Genomic DNA, 21,857 nt, shown 5'->3' with positions numbered 1-21,857 from the left:
CATAGTCTACATAAACTGAGCCTATTAAGTTTATTTAATAGCAGGAACGTCTTTAAGGTATTTGGTATGTGTTGATACAGGCCAAGTTATAAACTGTCTTGAATGCTGTATCAAATATTCTTACAAGGTCAAGATTCAGACCCTGTTCCCATAATCCTTGGCCCCATCCTGGTCAAGTTTAAATGGATTTAAAATCAATTTAATTACACTTGATGTTTACCAGCTATTTTTATTTGAGACATGGAGTACACCCTATTACATGAAGATAAGCTTTCTTAAATAAATTCCTTAAGATCAAGTGCTTCATTCCACCTTTTTCTTTCAATTGAAGTTTCTTAAAAAGACGAGAAAAAAAACTTCAGTTGTTAGTGGCTGGTTATCAGAATTGGTGGGAAAATTAACTTTACATGTATACTACCCATTTTAAGAATTTTCTAAAGAGGACTAGAAAATTAAAAAACCCTAAATAATATTAATTATTACTTTTTAAAAGGAAGACTCTTTCATGTTGCACTGTGCAACTGTATTGCAAAACACCTTTTCCCGCTAAGAGGCGTTCTCTTTCTCAGTATAAAGCCTCAAACAAAACATGTCTGTAGCTTCAAACTGGGGCACACACTCCAAACAGTTTCAGAGTTAAACTGTTGCTCATGACCTGTGCATTAAAATATGCACACTAGCACTACCTGCTATTTAAAATTAATGTTATGCACGTATCTGTTATTTTTCTTTCTTGTAATGTCTTCTGACTTTTATCATCAAGATGTTATCAGTATCTTAAATGCAGGCTTTTGAAAATCAAAAACACCCTGAAGTAAGTAAATGAGCTGCTTTCTGGGGGAGTTTCTCATGCCTATGCTTAGAGGTAGAGAAAGCAAAAGACAACCAAAAATGAGAGTACAAGAAAAAACTTAGACATACAAGATAAGCACATTGTCAGGATTAAAAAATACCTCACACCAACAACAAACCCAAAAAACCAAAACAAAAACACCACCTACTTTTCTAAAGCAGAAATAATTTCCTTGCATACTGCTACACAGCTAATACAGAAACTTTTCAAAAACAAATAAAATATCTGAAAACCAAGCATAAGATCTTCTATGCAGGCAAAACAAGGAAGTACAAAGTGATGTGAATGGAGGCTTCAACGTATCCTCTCGAGACACTTCTGTCAGACACAGAAATATTTGTCCTGAATTTCTGGCTCTATAATTTCAGGATGTTATTTAACATATTGCAAAATACAAGTCACTTAAATACACAAGAAGCTGAGTCAGTGAGAAACTAGATTACATCTGAAAATGGGAACAGACATTTGCAATATATTGAGTTTTCATGAATTTCAAGGCTGGACAAGACAGGGTTTCGGAGATGAAGAGTCAAAATTAGTGTAGTGATTTGTCTTTTATGTAATAGTCTTGTGGATAATGATCAAATTCTGTTGGCTTAAAAATTTTGGATAAATTAAATATTTTCCTTTTGCTTAACCTTCAAGACTGATAAGAGACCCAAAACTGGCTTTACACCACCTTCTGATTTTAGGATTTACCAAATCACCTGAAAAAACAAAAGAATATGTTGGGAAGGGGTAAGGGGTAGTGAGAAATGGGGAGAAACACAAGAGTTTGGAAATATACCTACAATTTTCCTAGGCATATTTTCTTCTTGGGAACTTTAGAAGTAGCAAATAGAAGGTCATAATATTAATAAAGGGAAAGAACCAGCTTTCTTAAGGGTTACATCTGTAACACCTTGTATTATAAAAGAAGATTCAAAAATTCTGGCTTGCATCTGAATGAAATCCTAAACTAGGCCTATGTAAAGTGGATGTTTGGGGGAGCAGCTTACAAACAGAAGGTAACTGAAAAGGCTCCTTCAGACTCACAGACACAGTGAACAAGCCCAGTGAGGAGTTTGAAGTAGGCTACAAACTGATGAATAAGCAAGTCAGAGGGAAGCTTACACGTACTGCAAACATATGATTACAGTGGGTTGATTAGAAGTTTTCACAGAGTCACAGGAAAATCTAAAGTACTTCCACCTGCTTTTGGCACAGTCTTACCAACAAACCTAAACAAGAAAATCCTAAGATGAGGTTTAATCAGCACCTGCACCTTTAGATTGTATTTAAATGATGTTTCTCAGAAGTCAGTAATTTCTTCTGCAAAAGAACTTCAAGCTTGCTACAATGCTGCTGGGCTTACAAGATTAAAGTCTAGTAAAAGAAAGGAGAGTGGAAAAAGCTGTTGAAAAAAATGCTTCAGGGAAGAAAAAAAAAACTAGATCCTAAACCAAACAAACTAATCAACCCAAAAAACACACCATCACCCACCACCTGCTGCCATACTGAAATACTCCAACCCGTGTACCTAAGTCAGTTTGGTTTGCTGGGTGCTAAATGCTGGAGCCTTTACCCAGCCCCTGGATTTGGCTTTGCTGAACACTACAGTGCTAGGCTTGCACTGATGCTGGTATTCAAGCTTCCTAGGTCACAGCTAACAAAAGGGGTTTAAGATGTAGCCACGCTTCACTACTATATATACTTGCAACAGACCCTGGAAAATTGTGACAAAAGTTACTGAATGACCCTTTAGAATATTTTAGCAATTTCTAAAAAATGGATCAGATCTTACAAAAGAGCAGTCATCTCTCAGACCAAAAGAGGTTTAATCACAGCAGTAATTAAAGCATTGAAATCAAGTATTAAGGGATCTGTTGCTCACTTTAAAGCAGAAGGCTTGCTTCCAGTATGCTTCTATTTTCACAGATGAACTCCCAGTCTAAGAACCATGGCTCAACTTAGAGGAGAGTCACAATAAGTGAGAACTGTAACTCAGTTCCTGAATGCTTGAAATAAAGAATACCAACGGAAAGGGAGTTAGATTATCACAACCACTCCCTTTTCCTATGTTTAGAAATAGTACCTTCTCTGTTACATATCTATCCATGCTAAAGAGGGAGTTCCTACCCCCAAAATATTTTTCTGGTTACTGTTTGCTGTGTCTGGTTTTTCCAGATTTCCAGTCAGTGACTATTATAACCCCTTTCATATTCAACAGTCACTCAGACAAGCTTGACAAGTATGTATTTCAACAGCAGCTATGATTATAGGTTTCACGTATGTCACAGAGATGCATACTGTACATACCTCTTGTGCTAGTTCTTGTGCATTGGAGCTGAGAGGATATGGAGGGCTGGCTTTGCTCATGTGGACTGTAACAGCGTTGTGGATCTTAAATGCATTCTGAAAATCGCTATTTTGAACAAGCTGTAGAATGAGTGAGATATCCTCTTGACTCTGAGGGTCTACCAAAATGTGCTGGATATGCTTAAGAGAATTTAACAGTTCTTCCACTTCTAGGTAAGAAATAACAAAATACAAATAAGATATGCGTTAACAAGAATGATAACTAAGTAATATTTATATTAAGAGTTATACAAAAATTTTTTTACTGTTCAGTTTCTAAACCAGCAGTGATATATGCAAGTTTATTAGTTATTCGTTATTCCAACTATTTTGAAGCAGAATGTAACTGAATTAAAAGAGTAAAAAAAAAAAAAAAGAAAAAAAAAGACCCTAAGTCAGTAACAGCAGTAAGACTTTATTGCTAAGCTCATCTTGATGCACCAAATATTCACTGATACCTTGGGTCACCTTTCTGTGTGTACTTATCATATATGGTAGAAATCTAAGTATCTTAACTATATACTGCTTACTTATAGAATGAATGTAAGGTAAGTAAACTACACTCAATTTATAAACATTACATTATGCTCAGTCTTAGTACATTAAAATAAAAAGGATGAAAAAATATCACCTATGAACATGTATGAGTTTTGAAAATTATCTACAGCAAAAGAAAGTCCACATCTTTTACCTACAGATATGAGTTCTGCTTGGGCAGTAAAATATTTTAACATTTTAATAACCAGTTTCTGTATGTTTGCAGAGTACTATACATGTACAACATTCTTGAATTTCAAGAACCAATCTGATGCTTTACAAGTGCTTTTTATAGACTTTTATATTATTTTAAGCCACACCAAATTTCCACTGAATAGGTCACTTCTCAAAATTAAGTACTTCAGAAACCACCTAAAACGCGGAATATGAATCAAACCCAGGTAAGAAATTCTGAAGCAGACAAAACCACAATGCATGTTTTGAGCCTTAAATAATATACATGTTTTCACACATTATTTGAAAAAAATCTGTTCAGGCACAGGAAGCCGGTCAGCTATCTAGCATTTTAATAAATTCAAGTAAGCTAGAACTTTTGAACCTTGGTATTTAAAGAAAATGAACAATAAAGAAAATCCCAAATTTTAAAACTGTCAGTTGATACTGATACCAACATAACAGCTTTGAGAGTAATTTTAAAGTTCTAGCAATCTTCGTTTATTCATTATGAGTTAATAAAATCAGGAACACTATCAGAACATCAGCTAAGTTGCAACATGAAAAATCACAGTAGATAATGATCACTAACGTGAATACTTCCGTCAAGACATTTCCCTTACATATTTTTAAGCACAAATTCATCAGTACACTGAACACAAGCCTAGACTCAAATTTTTTGAGCACAGCATAAAAAATGGTTGATAAATGGGAACATGAAAACCATAAAGCCTAATAAATATGCATTTCCAAGAAGTTTAATTGTTTTCATTTCAGGCAAACCATATCTACATACAAGCTGTCAAGTCTGAGTTTGCAAGTTAAGTCTTCTGTATTATAAAAGGAAACAAACAAGCCAGGGCTACTACTCTTGTACATTAATGTCTGCAGGACAATAAAAAATAGTAATAAAACCCCTCCAAAACCATTTCACACATACTAAAAACATCCTACCCACCAAAGGTCAAGGACTTCTTCCTGTAACCACCAAGGAAACAAAGGGCAGTAGGACAAAAGCTGCACAGAAAGCTTGGATACTGGATGTGCAGGATATTCCACTGCTGATATCCAGTACAGCTCACAACACTAATTATGGTAGCCAATGTCTCACTAGGAAACTGTATACACAATATACTGCTTATCACACTGGGAGAAATGCCATTTCAAGAGGAGGCTAAAGAACACTCCACAAGTGAGAATATTTGCTAAATAGGACGTTGTCAGCTGGCAAAATTCTCATCTAATGTACTGAACACAGTACTGAAGTATCTCTTCAACTCAATCTCCCAAGTCTGAAGAAGTGCACTACTTTCAAGCATAAAGGGAAAAAGAAGTATGTGAAACAGATGTTATTGTATAGCTCCTGACACCTGCTTGGTTAAAAAATATACTAGCTCAAAGTTCTGCTATTTGTTATGGTCATTACTATGGATTCAAAAAGCAGTGAGATATTAGAGAAGAACCTTGCTTTTCTCTCCTCCTAATTAATTTACTCCATTATTTCTGAACTCTCTCTTACATTTCTGAAAATTGAAATACATACACATATATACACACACAATTCTAATACATGTTGCATGTAAGATATTAATTCATATAGAAAGACAGACATCTTACTCTGTACCTATAACAAAGACATCCTGTTCTTAGATGTCTTTACATTTTCTCTTTTTAGTCCTTTGGTAGTTTCTTCTGTGCTGCCCTTTATTACAAACTACCACAGTACTCTCTTCCCTGTATAATTCCCTTCTACACTGAGGCTTCATCTGCTGGATACCAAAGGTTTATACCAAGTGATTTGCCCCCACCACAAAACAGCAAATACCCACCCCAACACAATTATAAAACAGAAATAATGCTTCAAAAGAGTGAAATATATTCCTCAAAAGGTAGCACTCCATTTCCTAGTCACTTGTTTAATAAAAAACCATACACATAGAACCACACACAAATCTGTCTTTATGCATGCCTAATTCTCTCTAGGTTCCTGCTTCTGAAGTCTATATCACAGATGAGACTATGATGTAGGGTTTGGTTTCCTTTTTTTTTGGGTTTTTTTTTTTTTTTTGTTGGTTTCAATCTTTTTAAAGTAACAACAATACAAAAAAGCACCAGGTAACAAAAGACTCCAGGTATTTCCTATAAAAAGGGTTGTCTTGAAGAAAAAAAAAAGCTCAGTAAGACCAACATCTGCATTTACTCACAGAAAAGTCAGGGTTCTTTTGCAGAACAAGTCCATTTTTAAATTGCAGATCAATTAGCAATCAAATACTGTGTTTTGTCAAGTCTTCTTTTACATGAAGTGTTGCAGCCTTTTTCCATTAGACTATGAAATGGCTGGAATGTGACTGAGCACTGTGAGATATACACATTAATCAAAAGACTGCCAAGGCAAAAGTATGCAACTGCAGGGGAGGACGTGCAGTCACAGCTTAACATGTTAGATTTGAAAACTAAGAAAAGAAAATAGATGGTTTTTATCACCTTAAACAAAAAGTTAAGAGCAAACTTAAGAAGATAGGCTTTATTATACCTCAGCACCAATGTCTTTGTCCCCAAACATTTCTACAGAGTAATAATCTATGTGCTGGTACTAGCACTTTAATGCTTCAAATATACTTGAATCACATAGCTAGGAAAAGTAGTTTTGGATAAAACAGTATTTCAGGAAGTTTATTTGTAACATATTTATAAATAAGTTTTGGCCAAGGTATAAAAGCAAAAAATAGGCAGCTTTAAAAAATAATCATCTCCATAGCCAGGAAAGGCTTACTTTGGAAAGGCTTACTTCCATGAAATGTCAGTTACTCATTTAACTAAATTAGCTGAATGAACCATCGAAAACCAAAAACGTCTGTATTTTACAGAAGCATATTGCTGTGAAAAAGCCAGTAAATACTTATATGCACATATGCTAGGTGCACAGACTATTATTCCCACTTAAACAGCTGTCTAAATCATATACTGTTTTGATAACAAGCATGCCCTTTAACATTCTTTTGGTTAAGTCTCCTGTTTTATTTTAATATATAAATTCCAACTTCTTTAATCTAGTCTGCTTTCTTTTATGATGATAAAAACACTAAAGTCTTGGCAAGGATCTGCCAAATTAGACACTGGCACTTACAAAACATTTTCCAAACTAAAAATAACACACACATAGGTCAATATTCTTACTTAAAAGATGTATCTTCAGGAGAAGCTCTATGGACTAACACACACACAAAAGCAAAATTAAAACCAGTATTTTAAAAAATGCCAAAGAAGGATAGTTGAACATCTCTGTAATTCACTAGCACCTGTCCAGGTTTATTTGGAGTTTTCCTAACTAATCTCAGAGATTTGTTAATGTGACTAAGCACTTTAACCTGGACAGTAAAAGTGGAAACAGGGAACAGCCAGATGCTGTGTTACAAATGCTAGAAAGATTAACCCAGAAACTGGAATAAGGACATGCTTAAGAGTAGAAGAAAATTTTGTAAGAGTTCAAGTTACTGCAGAAGCACTTCACTGAATTTAAATTTTATCTCTGTTTTTGACAACACTAGTGACTGAATACAGATGTTTTAGGAACTATATAGGTTAAAAAACACTGTATTTTATTTAGTAAAGATATTTTTTCCTATGTTTACAACAATTCAACATCATAGCTGTGTGTAATTAGAAGCACTACTCTTAATCACAGAATCACACAGCGGGTAAGGTTGGAAGGGACCACAGAGGGTCATCTGGTCCAATCTCTCTGCTCAAACAGGGTCATCCTAATGCACATGGCACAGGATTGCATCCAAACAGTTCCTGAGTATCTCCAGTGAGGGAGGCTCCACAGCCTGTCTGAACAATGTGTTCCAGTGCTTGATCACCTGCACAGTAAAGAAGTTCTTCCTCATGTTCAGGTGGAACTTCCTGTGCATCAGTTTTTACCCACTGCCTCTTGTCCTACTGCTTGGCACCACCAAGACGAGCCTGATACCCTCCCTTCAGATACTGATAGACATTGCTGAGGTCCCCTCTCAGTCATCTCTTCTGAAGTCTGAACAGGCCCAGCTCCCTCAGCCTTTCCCCAGAAGAGATGCTCTCTTGTTGCACTTCAGTGGATCTGCTCCAGGAGCTCCCTGTCTCTCTTGTCCTGAGTAGCCCAGAACTGGACAAAGCACTCCAGGTGAGGCTCACCAGGGCTGAGCAGAGGGGCAGGATCCCTTGACCTGCTGCCAATGCTCTTCCTAAGGCAGGATCTCATTGGCTTTCTTGGCCACAGGGCACTCCTGGCTCATGCAATGCTGAACTATAAATCCTCTCTTCTTAAATCTTAAGTTTAATGATCCAAATGACAAGACCCAAATTTTGATTACAGCAGTGGACCAAGTCACCTAGTAAGGTGACTTCATACCATATATTATTTCCTAATATATCTGTTTCCACAGACACACACCTCTATAATCTTCTTGTCTCCGATGTCTCTTCTTACACCTAGTGTTCAAAGAATCCTAGCTTCCATTCAATACCAATTTCCCATCTTCTGTTCTTGCTGAGCCAAAACTAATTTCCTCCTTCCAGCTTTTCACAAACACTTGGACAATCCCTCAGCTTCTCCCAAAGCTAGAACCCTTCTGAGTTCCTCACTGAGAGATTTTAAACCCATCCTTCATCATCACAGTAATTTCTTCACTGTTATTTCTCCTGTTCAAACAGCTTCAGTCCACACCAGCTCCTAGCTGGTTCTCAAGTATGTCAGACTGATGTACGTTACTCACTTCTCCATCCCTACCAGCTTCCACAGGTAGCTGCTTTGCCCATTGCTTTCCACCAATCCTCCCTCCATGATCTCAGCACCTCCAGCATGAAACCTAGCCCCAGCTTTCTAATTCCCAGTCACACTTTCCTCTCTTCTCTAGTTTCAATATCCAATTCCTTCAGCAGTCTTCACAGCTTTTGGCCACTGTGGCTAAGCAACTCCCAACTGAAGACACTTTTACTGTCTGACATCCATTTTTGTATCTTCTGCTTTGTGCTCCTTCCAAAGAGAGAATTTTACAATCAAATACCTAACACTTTGTAAAGTTAACTACAGAATCTGCTTCTTACAGAGAGATTTCTCAGCTGACAAGCCCTGCACTAAAAAAAAGTACACCCTTCTTTGGAACTGACCCTGCTCTCCCCAGGAGGTTGAACAGGATGACTTCCTGATGACCCTTTCAATCTAAATTTTCCTAAAGACGGATTTGTACAATAAGGATTACCGGAGGTTATGAAGCAGAGACATGTCTTTAGCAGAATTGCTGCTCAGGCACACAAATACTAGAGATGAAGTAAAAAAGAAGAAATTAGCAATTGCATAGCTATTTTTCATTCTGTATTCTCAACTACCAGCCAATAGGAAAGGGGAAAAAAAGAAAATCAAGAAACTTTTATGCAGCCCAGAAAAAAAGGCTGCCTCCAAAGCAATCTGGACCTCTGAACAGGTATGGATTTTGAAGTCTGAACAGGACTCCCACAGATTCCCAGTGCATCATTTTCACTCCAGTGACACACCACATTTTATTTAAAATACTTATGTTTGAGGAAGAAAGGTTAGAAACTTTCTCTAAACAACCACACTTAAAACAATGACAACTATGAAACAAAAAAATTCAGCATTCATTTCTTCAAAAATTACTAACATTACATTTTCATCAATGCCTAAGCAGATTTTCATTATCAACACCAATACTTTAAGAGATGTATTGGTATGACATTTTTATCATGTGGCAATTGATAATGTAAGACAGAATGGGAAAAAAGCACTAGGCATGTTTCTCCTGAAAGCATCAACAACTTTTTTATTTTAAATTACAATCTATGTTTATTCATTCCTTATTCTGGTCTACAGTTCATCAAACATCATAAAATTAGGTATTACTTCATGGTTTTCCCCAGCCTTGAGAAGATAGAGACATTGACTAAATTAATTATTATCCACAAGGTATTTAACTGTTCCCCAAATGGATCAGTTTTGAAGAGCCACTTGCTAAGACACATAGCCTGATGTTTGGCTAAATAAAAATACCCCAAACCACCACAAATCTGGAGGACAAGAAGACTTTAAAGATGTTTATAAAAGATTAGCTATATTAGGTTTCCAGTGGCCTAAAAGAGCATTAATATCAAATAAATCTTTACTCTGTTAGCCCACTCACAGCATTTTACCTACCTAGTGTTTTCACAGTGTAATGAGGACTCTCCAAAACAATCCCTTCTTCTGTGTCAAATATTGGATTATCTATTCCAGTTTTAGGAGGAATTTGTGCTAGTTTCTTCAGCCTCATGGAAGCAGTAAGGTCCAGTTCTTGTTTCCTTCCTTCTTCTTCTCGTCTGCGCCTTATGTCCTCCTGTTGCTGACGGATTCGCTCCAGTTGAGCGCTGCGCCGCATGGGCATCATCCTGGAGCCCAAGTCCCCAGGGCAATCAACAGCCATTTCCCTGTGCTTCTGAGGTTCCTCAGGAGACACAAGATCCACGTTTTTTGTTTCATTGTCAGAGTCTTCTGTGATATGTCCATTCATATGAGAAGTTGTCATGATTATTTGTAATTATGCTTATGCTTTTCAAACCAAAATGCTGCTATTAGGCCAGTTTGTGTTATGATATTGTGTAAAATCCATTATAGATTCAAAAATATGTCCCTTCCATCACAAGACACTTGAAGAGGCATCCAGGAGGAAAATCTAATGACAGATATTAAAAAAAAAAAAAAAAGAAATTAGTGAGTAATTGGACCAATAAGAAAACACCTAAGGTCCCCAGGCATCAGAACAATGGAACTTTGCATCCAAATTTACATAGTGGTTCTTCCCCTACTAAGAACTACAGAATCCTCACAAATCTGTTTCACATATTTTGGTAGACTTCAGGTGCCAATGTCAGAAAAGGAGCACTGTTCAAACTAAAGTTAAAATCTTTTATTCCTCAGTGAAAACCATGGTGATTCTGTACTCAACACAATTGCAAATAAGCAGTTTTCAGAGAGTTCTCACTCAAGTTTTAATTTCTTTCTTAAAAATTCCAACACAAACCATGCTTATAATCCTACAGACACTAAATATGAAAAACTTGTTATAAACAACATGTTCATAAGAAGTTGAGTATGCTGAACACAAATAAAGATATTTGCATTTATTGTTTATAAATTGAGGCATTTTATGTAAACATTTCTTCCTGGATTCAGAGAAGACAGGTCTGACATAGAGCTCATCCAAAAGATACTATCTAAAGTAGACAGGAGCTGCACTTACACAATTACAAATACAGATAAGGTCCTAGGATAAGGGTTTGGAGAATTCTGGTTAGCAGCTACTCTTAATACTTCCTATAGGTATGCATTAAAGCAGGAAGGATTAAATACAAGAGTTAAAATCCTTGTGTGGGAGTACAGACATACAGATTTGACAGAGAATAATAATTAATTTCCACAGTCAAGTATGACATTCCACTATACTACACAAACCTTAATCTGGTTTCTTATTCCTGATGATTCAGGCTAAAGAGCTTAAGTGTCCTGATAAATATAACCACTCATCTCTTAAATATAATACATGTAACAGTGTGTTTTATACCTAACACTTCATAAAGTTAACTAACTTATGACTAACTGCCTTTCTGTCAGTGATCATTACCTGTAATCTGTCCAATTAAAAGGTCATAAAATTAACAAACAGTTGTGTACCATATTACCAATATACTTAATTTTTCAAGTTACATTTTATCACTTTTTAAAAATTTTACTTAAAAGAAATAATATGAAATATCTCTAAGTTTTATTACGCACTGGAAGCACCAAGACAGGAAAAACCCTAAAAAAACAAAACCCAAAACCACCTACATTCTTATACCAAATGTTTGTGTTTGGAGGAGGAAGGGAAGGATGTTTATGCTGTAATTAAGTTGAAAATTAAATATCTATAGTTCTGTTTGGGAGAAGCAGCAATAGAAACTCCTACACAAGTTTTTGCCAGCTTGCAATTCTAAATCTGTAGAGCTTTTCATTTTCATGAGGAGTAGCACACAGCATACAGCAACAACAAAATTGTTTCCTTTACTTGTTTCCTCTCTAGCCCCTGCTACTAAAATAGTTATTACTAAAATCTTCCCAATAAGAAAATTAAATTAAAGCATTTCTATGGTAGTAAAAATTCTTTTTTGCCCTTATAAGACAGTTAACTGCACTCCACTGATCAACATCCAATACTCAGCACTCACACATTCAGAAACAAAAAAAGCCGATCAAAACCTCCAAGGTACTGGGGCTGGCACTGCAAGTACCCCACAATTACTCAGTGCCTGTAAATCCTTCAGTTAGTGCCCAACTTAGAACTGCTTTTCAAAGAATAAAGCCATATAAAATTAGCATTTAGACAGGGTTATATAAAGCACCACTTTATATAACTTTAAAGGTTCTGTGAAATTCAGAGTAAGGTGGATAAAAATTTAGCAAAATGATCCTCAGGAAGCTACATTTCCCCTTCTGAAAAGGCAACTTCTCTGTACAGAAATACCAATTCCCAAAAAGGAAGCCTCATTGGCAACAGTAAAATTGCAAAGACCACTATTTTAACTGTGGATGGAAGATAATTAAAATTCTTTTAAATTCAAATTGTATTGGCCACAGCTTGTCTGAACACTGAGCCTTTTCAAAGCTACATTCATCACTTTTCAACTCTGACAAGCTGAAAAAAACTCACATTCCTGAGTCTATAGGGTACAACCAACAGGTGCTGAAACAGTGAATAAGGTGCTGAGGGGATGAATAATACCCATTTAATCAGCACTAAAAAAGTCAAAAACAGGGTGTGAGGACCTGCAAGAAGCAAAACACAATTTTACACTCAATCATGTGTAAGCTAAATGATGTCAAACTCTCTAGTGAATCTTAATCAGAAAGTAGTATCAGAAAATTGAGTTGATGGCCAATGCTTAAAAACTGGTCAAGAATATTTACAGTGGGATTAACTACATATCCTCCATCAAATTTCAAATGCCAGTTACAAAAATGTATATAGAGTGAGAAGATTTAAAATCTCTTTAATTTAGTAATGTGAACTGAAGACAAGAGAAACAAAAATGTAGTCTGGAGTAACAGGCAACCTTAGTAACACTGCTTACATTTTCAGTATAAACTGTGTGCAAGACACAAAGGACATATAAATTCTTTGGACAGGGTACCCAAGACATTTAAGTGACCTGTGATAGCAGCTGCCTACTTTCAGTATGCTAGATCTGAGTCAATCAAGTGAAAAAGAAAGAAAAGCTACAGAAAATCAGAGCTCTCTTGCAGTCATATTTTAACATCAACAGTCAGAAAACCAGAATGACAATTTAAGATTTTTGGAATTTTAAATAAAAAGTATTTCTCGTGTTCCAGAAAGCTAGATACTTCTAAAACCAGCAATAAATAGTACAGCAGAAGAATCATACCCAGATTACACAAAAGATGATACAGAATATCATGTTATCAGGCAACCTAATATTTGACCTTATGGAAACACCAAACCAAATTCACAGAAACCTGACCCCATACATAACTAGCTGGTAATCCATAAAAGCATAAGCATGCTGCAAGTCTGGAATGCTGAACAACTTCCTTTGATCAAAGAACTTCTGATAACGAGTGACCCCTCCCAAACCTAAGCCCCTCTCCTTCTTCCTGTTGTCTCAGGTCTGCATCAGACATAACAAATTCTCATCTCCAACTGTTTTGGAAAAATGCTATTGCCCAACTGCAATAAATGAAATAAACACGTAAGGGAGAAAAAAAAAAAAAAAAACCAAAGCAGATCAGCTCTCAAGTCCCTCTCCACAATGGTCCTAAGGATGAAAAATGTAAAATATTACACTGATAAAACCTTTAATTTGGTTCTCAAATTAAGGTGTGGCATAGCTGAGATTAAAAATAAGATTCAGCTTAAGGAAGATACTAGGAACAGAAAATTTTATTTTAAACAATATGTATGGCATCAAAAGTCATAAGATGAACAATTTCAGAAACTGTTCCCTTGGTTTTTCTTTCTGAAGGTTTCTTTTGCAATTTTAAAAATTCTGTGACAGCAACAATAAGGGAAGGTTGTTACACCAAGTCTGTTCTCTGCAAATTGTCGATTATCCAATAAAACAGATTTTCAGTCCAAGAGAAGCTTATTTTGCCAAATTAGTATTTAGTTCTATAGAGAAAAACTGCCAACTTACTCAAGAACAATAATTTTTACTACTTCATATGTACAATCTATATAATAACATTTGCAATTAAGAGCATTCCTTTCCACTTCAGAACTTGGTAGTAGCAGTTCCTATACTTTTTAGATATGTACAAGAGCCTGTTACACAGCTTGACTGCTCAAAGTTTAATAGGGTTAAACCATGGCTTTGAACATCTTGCTTTGAACTGCCAATATCTAACTGGGGAATCTCAGTGTTTCCACATGACACATAGAGCTTTTCAAAATAAACCAGATTTATGACTCTCTCAGTCCAACTTTGTATCACAAGTCTTACCAACACAGTCCTGGAGAGCGTATGTGAAAGTCTCTTCTTCACAGATTACTTTTATTTTTGGCCTCCAGAGGAAGATTTCTAAAAACTGATAATGTTAGTACAGCTATTAAAAAACAGCACTTCATTCACTCTGGTCATCACTGGGCATCATATAAAATTCTGACTGGAATGTAATTATGAACAGCAAACAAGCCATACTTCTGATGCAAGCTCATAACAGCAAAATTAAAGAAAAAGCACAAGTACTGTCTTGGTAACTATACTTACTATTCTCAAAAATACTGTATTTTACAAGCCACCATTCTTCACAGGAAACAATGTCACGCTTCTAACATCTTTTTAAACACCCTGAATACACTAAACAAAGCACAGACCCCAAAAGCTCTGTAAAAGAATAAACATACATAAATGCAATCATCTTGGTGTGCAAGGCTGATGCTAGAATAAAATATATACTAACAGACTGAAATAAAAGTGCTGTAAGGTGGTTCAAGTTTTCACTTGCTTCCTGGGGACTGTGGCTGGTATGCATAGCAATCCTAATTGCTTTAACAACTAAATTCTGTACAGTAAAATTAAATTTGTTTTGCTTCAGAGACTTCCAAAGACTAAAACTGGCATTTTCTGGAGGGTGAGGTTGTGTGTTACATTTCAGCAGTGTTTAAAATTCTTTCATTGCTACAAGTATGATTAGATCTGATAGTTCCCTTTTTAAAATTCATTAAAGCTGCAAATTCTGAATGACTGCAAGGAAGTTCAGTGCTTACCTCCAGTAAAATTTCATTAGTTTTGGCACAGATTAGAGTGTAAAAATCCAACCTACATTTGTAATATTAATATAAACACAAGAAATAGATATTAAACATTAGCACAGTGTAAGGATTTATCATCAGCTTAAAGCCATATACTACAACAGACATGGTATATTAAAATATTAATTAAAAACAACTGGAAGATGAATTCTATGTTGCTGAAGTGGATTAGAAATTAGATTAAAATCACATACAAGATGTTCCCCAATATCTGAACTACTAATAAAATATGAGCATAAAACTATGCTACAGATCTCTGCCATGTATTATTAATGGCTCACATAACAGTGTGTCTTCTGGTATTTTTACTCTAGGCAAGCAAAACCTAAGCCATAAAAATCACAAAATAACAAAGTAAAACACTTCAATAATTCTACAAATGGAAGCTTGGTGTAGGAAAATAAAAAATAATTTCCAGCTTTCCTTGCATCATCTCCTAGGCACCACTTTTTCTTCAATGGGATTTCAGTGAATGTGCAAGGTTAGGAAACTTGGAAAGCAATTACATAAAGGAAAACACAAATCATGTTGCACAGCATAAAAATTACTACCATTACTTGATGATAGTTAAAGATTAGAGTTTATGACAGAAGGTACATCACAGATATTTCCTATGACTCTTAATAGTACCTGAAATAACTGATATAGCCTGGAACAGACTGATGTTTTGCAAAAATAAGTAAAAGTTACAAAATTTATGACGATACCTTGATACCTCTTGTCTTCAATTTATAAAAAAAAATCTGTAATGAAAAAAAGAATCTTTACACTAGCTTTGCAACATGTTCAGGAAAATTATTTCTGGCACGGTTTGATTTTTCAGTCTAATATTATTATTTAAACTATTCTTTCCTATGACTAGATATTCTAGCATAGACTCTAGTATTGGAAGCAAACTTTTCCTTTAATATCCAGCTGACACTTGTTTTAATAATTTCAAAACAGAGTTCATTTTAACACCTGTCAAGCACAGTAACTCAGTACATGTGAATTTCAAAGGGCTCTCAGACATGCCGAGAGGTTTTAGCATTCCACGCTCACTTAAATGTGCAAGATATGTGGATCAACAGCTAAAAGGACTAAACCCTCAAATTGATCATTATTTTCATTGTTAGCAGTTTCTAAGTTACATTCATACCAGAACAAAAGCAATGTTAATTTGCAGCATTAAAGCATAGAGAAATTGAAAATTCAAATGCGAAGGTTAGATTCCAGTTTTATAAATGGTATAACCAAATTTCTCAGCCTGTAAACCTGGGACATTATAAGCACATTTTAATATCACACTGGTATTACATCTAAGAACTGTGGTCTACTTAAGACATCACAGATTTTATTAGGCTTGTTTATGTGTTAATGCAACGTCACCAATCAAAAGTCATGGCTCGAGAATGGGCCTACACTATCAACTTCAAAAGACACACGTGACTCCCTACAAAACAGATACCAACCAAGTGTTTTCCATGAAAAACAGGCACCAATAAGAGATGTACATCACATCAATCAGCAGCCACTTCACTCAGACCTCCTTCCAGCAACAGCACCTTTGCAGTAAAATATATGCAAGGTACCTTTGCAGCAGCTGTATGAAGAGAGAGGAACAATTAAAGCTTATTTAAATTCCTGCCCATCTCACTGTGAAAGACAAATGCTTCGTGTTCTATCAGCTGCAACCTTTCTTGGTTAGCATAGCAACAGTGAGCTCCTTTAATCAGCTAAAATTGATAGCACAGGTCAAGCCACACACGATAGCACAGAACCACTCCACACGAAGCTTTCTCTAGTTGTAACACATCTTTCTACTGCATTTATCAACGCTTTTTCTTTTCAGTTATACAAAGTGCTTCCTAAGTTGACTGAGATTTGAAACAATTATTGAAAACACTAAGAATAAACATATCATATACCACAATTCCCTTTAAATATACACTACCACTTACACATCATTAATATCTGCTTTTTAGATCAAATGAAAAATGGATAGGGAGGAGAATAAAGTTACAGCTGGGGTGAGAGGGAATGACAACAGAAACAAACTAGAGTCGGTTTCAAGAAGCTTATTGCTAAAAGTCATAGCTAGACAAAAAAGTTAAAAGGCTTGCCGAGGTCAGGCAATTCTGTAACACAGCATTTATGTTCTAGGCTCTGTTCATATTTTGTATCCTCAATAAAGCTTCAACACAGCTGTGCTGACAAGTCCTAAACTGTGGTGAGGAGCACAGCAGAGGGCAGTCTCTGCAGCAAGTAGTGAAAACCTGAAAAAAACCCCAAAGCTGTTTCAAAAAAGAGCTCAAAGAAACACCCAACACTACAGCTCGTTAAATGATCTGACACCCACATCACCCCAAAACAACACACAGATATATCACCCCAGCATCCCACCATGGCTTAGATTAATAGGCTACAACTATGCATACATTTGAATACTCAGTTCTAATCAAATCGTTAGCACCAATAATCCCTGCAACAAAACTTTCATTTTATATATAGATATGAGTGGATAACATAAATGCCTACAAGATGCAATGAAAATATGACATAATAGTATGAGAAAAAAGGATTTAACTTAATTTAGTAGTTTTTTTCAATGTTTAGAAACCTTCAAGCATAACAAATGAAGAGTAAAGAAATTCCTAGAATTCCAGGGATTGTTAACAGATCTCACAGGACAGCCAGAAGCATGCTAACAAGACAGTAATTTCTTATCACCCATTCACAGCTAAGACTTCAGCTTTTATTGTCTTAAAAGTAAATATGCCCGTCCTCACTTTAAATGGTGGTTATGTTCCCTGTGAAATTAAAAACAATGCTGCTATTTTAGTTCTCTAATAAGATTCCTCCAACCCCCTTGAAACTGTGTCCTTGTTAGCGCAGGTTCTTGCATTCTGGTCTCATTTTAACCCCCATGTTTTTTAGCATGTTATTTTTAATGTCAGCGCTTGCCACTGCTTCGCTACGTAAAACATAGTATTACTAGCAAACGTTCATGGGTACTCGTATGTATATGACACTGTCACTTCAAAGAGGTGACTGAACCGAAGCTAAATTAAAGTTACAATGTTCCACAATTTACGTCTCACCTGACGTTTAAATTCACACAAAATGGCATTAGTTTAGTACTCCACAGCAAGTTACTCTTAAGCCACATTTACAATACTCTAAAGAAAGACTAACTTCTTACTTATTTTAATACTCCAATATCTGCTGAATTCAATTTAGAAATATCACCTAAAGAAAATGGAAATACAGCTATTCATCTAAACCTTTCATCCAAAAATGCTAAAATGTTTGCTACCTAATTCAACAGTCTTCAGAGATTATATTGGGACCAAGACTGTCTTCTAATTTTATATGATTGAGCTATAGGCCTTGCAAGTTCAAAAAAGCAATCTTACAACATTATGTAACAAAGATACATGTGCTAGCTTCTTTCATGTGACCATCCTCCTCAGGCTCTCTTTTCAACTCTATTTTGCAAGATTAACTGGATGCATGTCAGGGATGATTTTAAAAGCTTTTTTTAAATGATCCCAAATGATATAACCTGATTAGTTGTGTCACTATGTTACTCATAGGTATGAGGGCAAAGGGGTTAAGGATCTTCTGACATTTTTTTTTCTGACCACAAAAATAGGTTGAGATTTCTAAAAATTGACATGCTGAAAAACAGGACATCAATCACAAAACTATACAAGTATTCTCTCCGCTTCACAGGACTCACAATCACATACCACAAACTAAGAACAACTACATTTCATTTGAGCTCTTCTCTAATTATTTATAGGAAAAAAACCCAATGAACAAACTATTTTAGCTACTCAGGTCTCTGATGTCACAAGACTTTAACTCCTAAATTCATCTGAGATGGTGGCGACTGTTTCACTGAGCAAATCCCTAAAAAACTGCTGCATAAATTTTAAAGTTTTCTTCCAGAAGTATTTTCTCTTGATGGGTATAAGGTTCTCTTTGTCTAATTAGCATAATCTGTAGCTGATTTTTCTGGAGGGAACTGTAAGCAAGGCATACAAGCCATGGCAGTGTGTATACATTTTTTTAGCCATTCCAGTATTACTAGTATGATGAGCTGCCCTGCTACACAAGATGACAGAAGCCCTTGCTGCTACGGACGAAAAAAGCTCTCCTCAGCCAGGACAAGTGCAGTAGATAACAATGGCAAATGTACCCTCTAAAGAACCAATGGGTGACAGTTGAAGATTGCAGAGGATTACGCTCAACCAATTTATGTCCATGAAATCTGCTGGGATGCTTCTCAGTCCTGAGAATACAAATGGCAAAGTCAAAACTCAACATTTTGCAGGCTGAAAAAACTGTTGAGAATTTTCAGTGCTGTAGTTTCTTTACACTGTGTCAGTCACATTACTTAGTATTTGCAAACATTGCAGTTATTTTTTCAGGGAACACATATAATTCATATGTTTGTGCATAACTAACTGCCAACTGCTAGAACAGAACAAAGCTGACTAGGCTTTCAAGTGTGCCCTACTTCTGCAGCCTTCCAAACACAATCAGTAGTTCATGAATTTATGACAAGAACCAAAAAAGAGACTGTCAGTATGATTCCTTGGACTGTTAAGCTGTGCTAGTTTGCTGCTGCCAAAGACCTGCAGTCTCATTACTCTTGCTCTTGACTGCTCCCTTATGCTCTCCATTTTTGGGTTGTACAGCCATTACCTTCTCTGACAGTTTTGAAGCCTATCAAATCAGTCACCAAGTAATTTTAATTCAACAAGATTGCAGAATGTCACAAAATACTTTTGTTTGGTTGGTTTTGGTCAAATTGGCACGCCAGAACAGATCACAACAATCTGAAAGGTGACAAGATTGGCATAAGGGTCAGGAGCAAATGTTTTGCGACCAGGGAGGCAAAGAGGTAAGAATAAAGACAAGTACAAACTCCTAGTCCTGGCAGCAGGGAGACAAGTCCAAACTGGACTGCATCTTAAGGAACCATAGTCTGTGAGTTCTCCTCACCTCCCACAAAAAAAATTTCATCAACACCTACTCATTCTTTTCATCCTTAAAACCCAAACAAAATCTACAAAACAAACCCACAAAAAACCACAAAAGAACTCCCACAAGACCCCAACCAAACAAAAAAAAAAAAAAAAACCACCACCACAAAAAAAAAAACCACAAAAAAACCACAAAAAAAAAACCAAAAAAAACCAAAAAAAAAACCACCACAGAAAAGCAACCACACACTACAACCATTTGCATATCTTCCTGATGATGTAAACAGGGTAGTTAAAAGGGAAGTACTGGTTTCTCTTAAAAAGCATACTCAAACAATGTGGGTGTAAAGCACCACAAAATGTTCACTTATTTTTAAGCATATTTCCTCCCAGATAAAAATGATAAATTAAATACCCTAGCATTTAATATGGTGAGTTCAGTATCTGAACATCTCTGCACATTCATTACTTCAGGATCCTCAACTAGTATTCTCTATTATCTTTGTGTAAACAGTATAATCCACAACTCAGAAGCAACAGCTTTTTTCCCCCTCTTTTTATAAAGGACAGCAATAACACAGATAGATCTTAATTTTCTGCAGCAGAAGGCATTAAACAGATCACCTACTGATTAAACAGTACACCTACTGGTCAAACACTAATACAAACAAAAGTACTACCTCAGACATACAACAGAACTCATATATGGATAACCACTTGGGAATGGACAAACACTACAAAACACCTTTCCCAGTATTATCACAATGATCTTTTGAACTTGCAGGAGCAATGTCAAGCATGACCAAAGAACTCATGCTGATTCCTGGGTCACACTATAAGGGAAACCTGCTGCACATACCTACACCATGCAGTAACTAAAAACTCAAACCACGTTGAAAATGTGCAGAAAAATATTTTATGTGACGTATGACCAAAATTTCACTATAGGATGTGAAAATCAAATGCTCTTTAAATAACCTATATTGCTAGACTTCATAATAAAAACGCATGAGAAAACTTCACAAGGCTATAAAGACATAACATTAGAGACCTTCTGTACCTTATAAAAACAGTCTCTTTCCTATTAAATCTAAGTGGATTCTTGGGCCTAATGTTAGCAATCTGTTACACAAATCAAAATAAAATCCTGTTTCACAGGATTTCACAGTTCAACACTTTTTCCTAAATCAAAGAATGACCATTCCGTTTCTGAAACTTTGTTAAAGCACATGTTCTTTTTATTAAGAAAGCATTAGAATTTTGTGATCAATTCACAGGAATGTAAGACTCCTTTCTACATGAAGGCAGTCAAACTTTTTTAGTATGTAATGATGCAATAATCCTTTCCAGAAAACTGTGTCATCACTTGAGCTGTTGAACTAAGATATTAAACATGACTATGGAAGCCAGGGAAAAACATTGGCAAGCTAAGTGACATAAGCCTCTCCTCAGAACCCTCAAATCATGTTAAGGAACAAAAATTCAAGACTTAGGAAAGTGGAATCAGCAGAAACCTTTTTTTGCCTAAGATCATGGAGTGAATCTTTTAGTGTAATGAACTTCCAACACATCATTTGAACTTAAGGAAGTATTTATTCTCAACTTTATACTAATCAAATTGAAGATGACTCTTCAAACAGTAGTGTT

The 21,857-nt window shown here is 35.8% G+C and overlaps 1 protein-coding gene across 1 annotated transcript in view; it reads right to left on the bottom strand.

Moving 5' to 3' along the window:
- Positions 1–15,230, bottom strand: part of PALS1 (protein associated with LIN7 1, MAGUK p55 family member) — a 32,829-nt gene extending 17,599 nt beyond the window's left edge. The window contains exons 1-4 of the mRNA XM_053946762.1: positions 15,193–15,230; positions 14,426–14,510; positions 10,092–10,605; positions 3,152–3,360 (exon numbers count right to left, since the gene is read on the bottom strand). Coding sequence (XP_053802737.1) covers positions 3,152–3,360; positions 10,092–10,458 — 576 coding nt within the window. The 5' untranslated portion in view covers positions 10,459–10,605; positions 14,426–14,510; positions 15,193–15,230. The remainder of the gene's footprint in view (positions 1–3,151; positions 3,361–10,091; positions 10,606–14,425; positions 14,511–15,192) is intronic.
- Positions 15,231–21,857: the final 6,627 nt, after the last annotated feature.

The sequence above is a fragment of the Vidua chalybeata genome, chromosome 6 (genome assembly GCF_026979565.1).
Source record: "Vidua chalybeata isolate OUT-0048 chromosome 6, bVidCha1 merged haplotype, whole genome shotgun sequence".
Taxonomy (NCBI): domain Eukaryota; kingdom Metazoa; phylum Chordata; class Aves; order Passeriformes; family Viduidae; genus Vidua; species Vidua chalybeata.
Note: the sequence above shows the minus strand (reverse complement) of the source record. Positions and strands in the feature narration are given on the sequence as shown.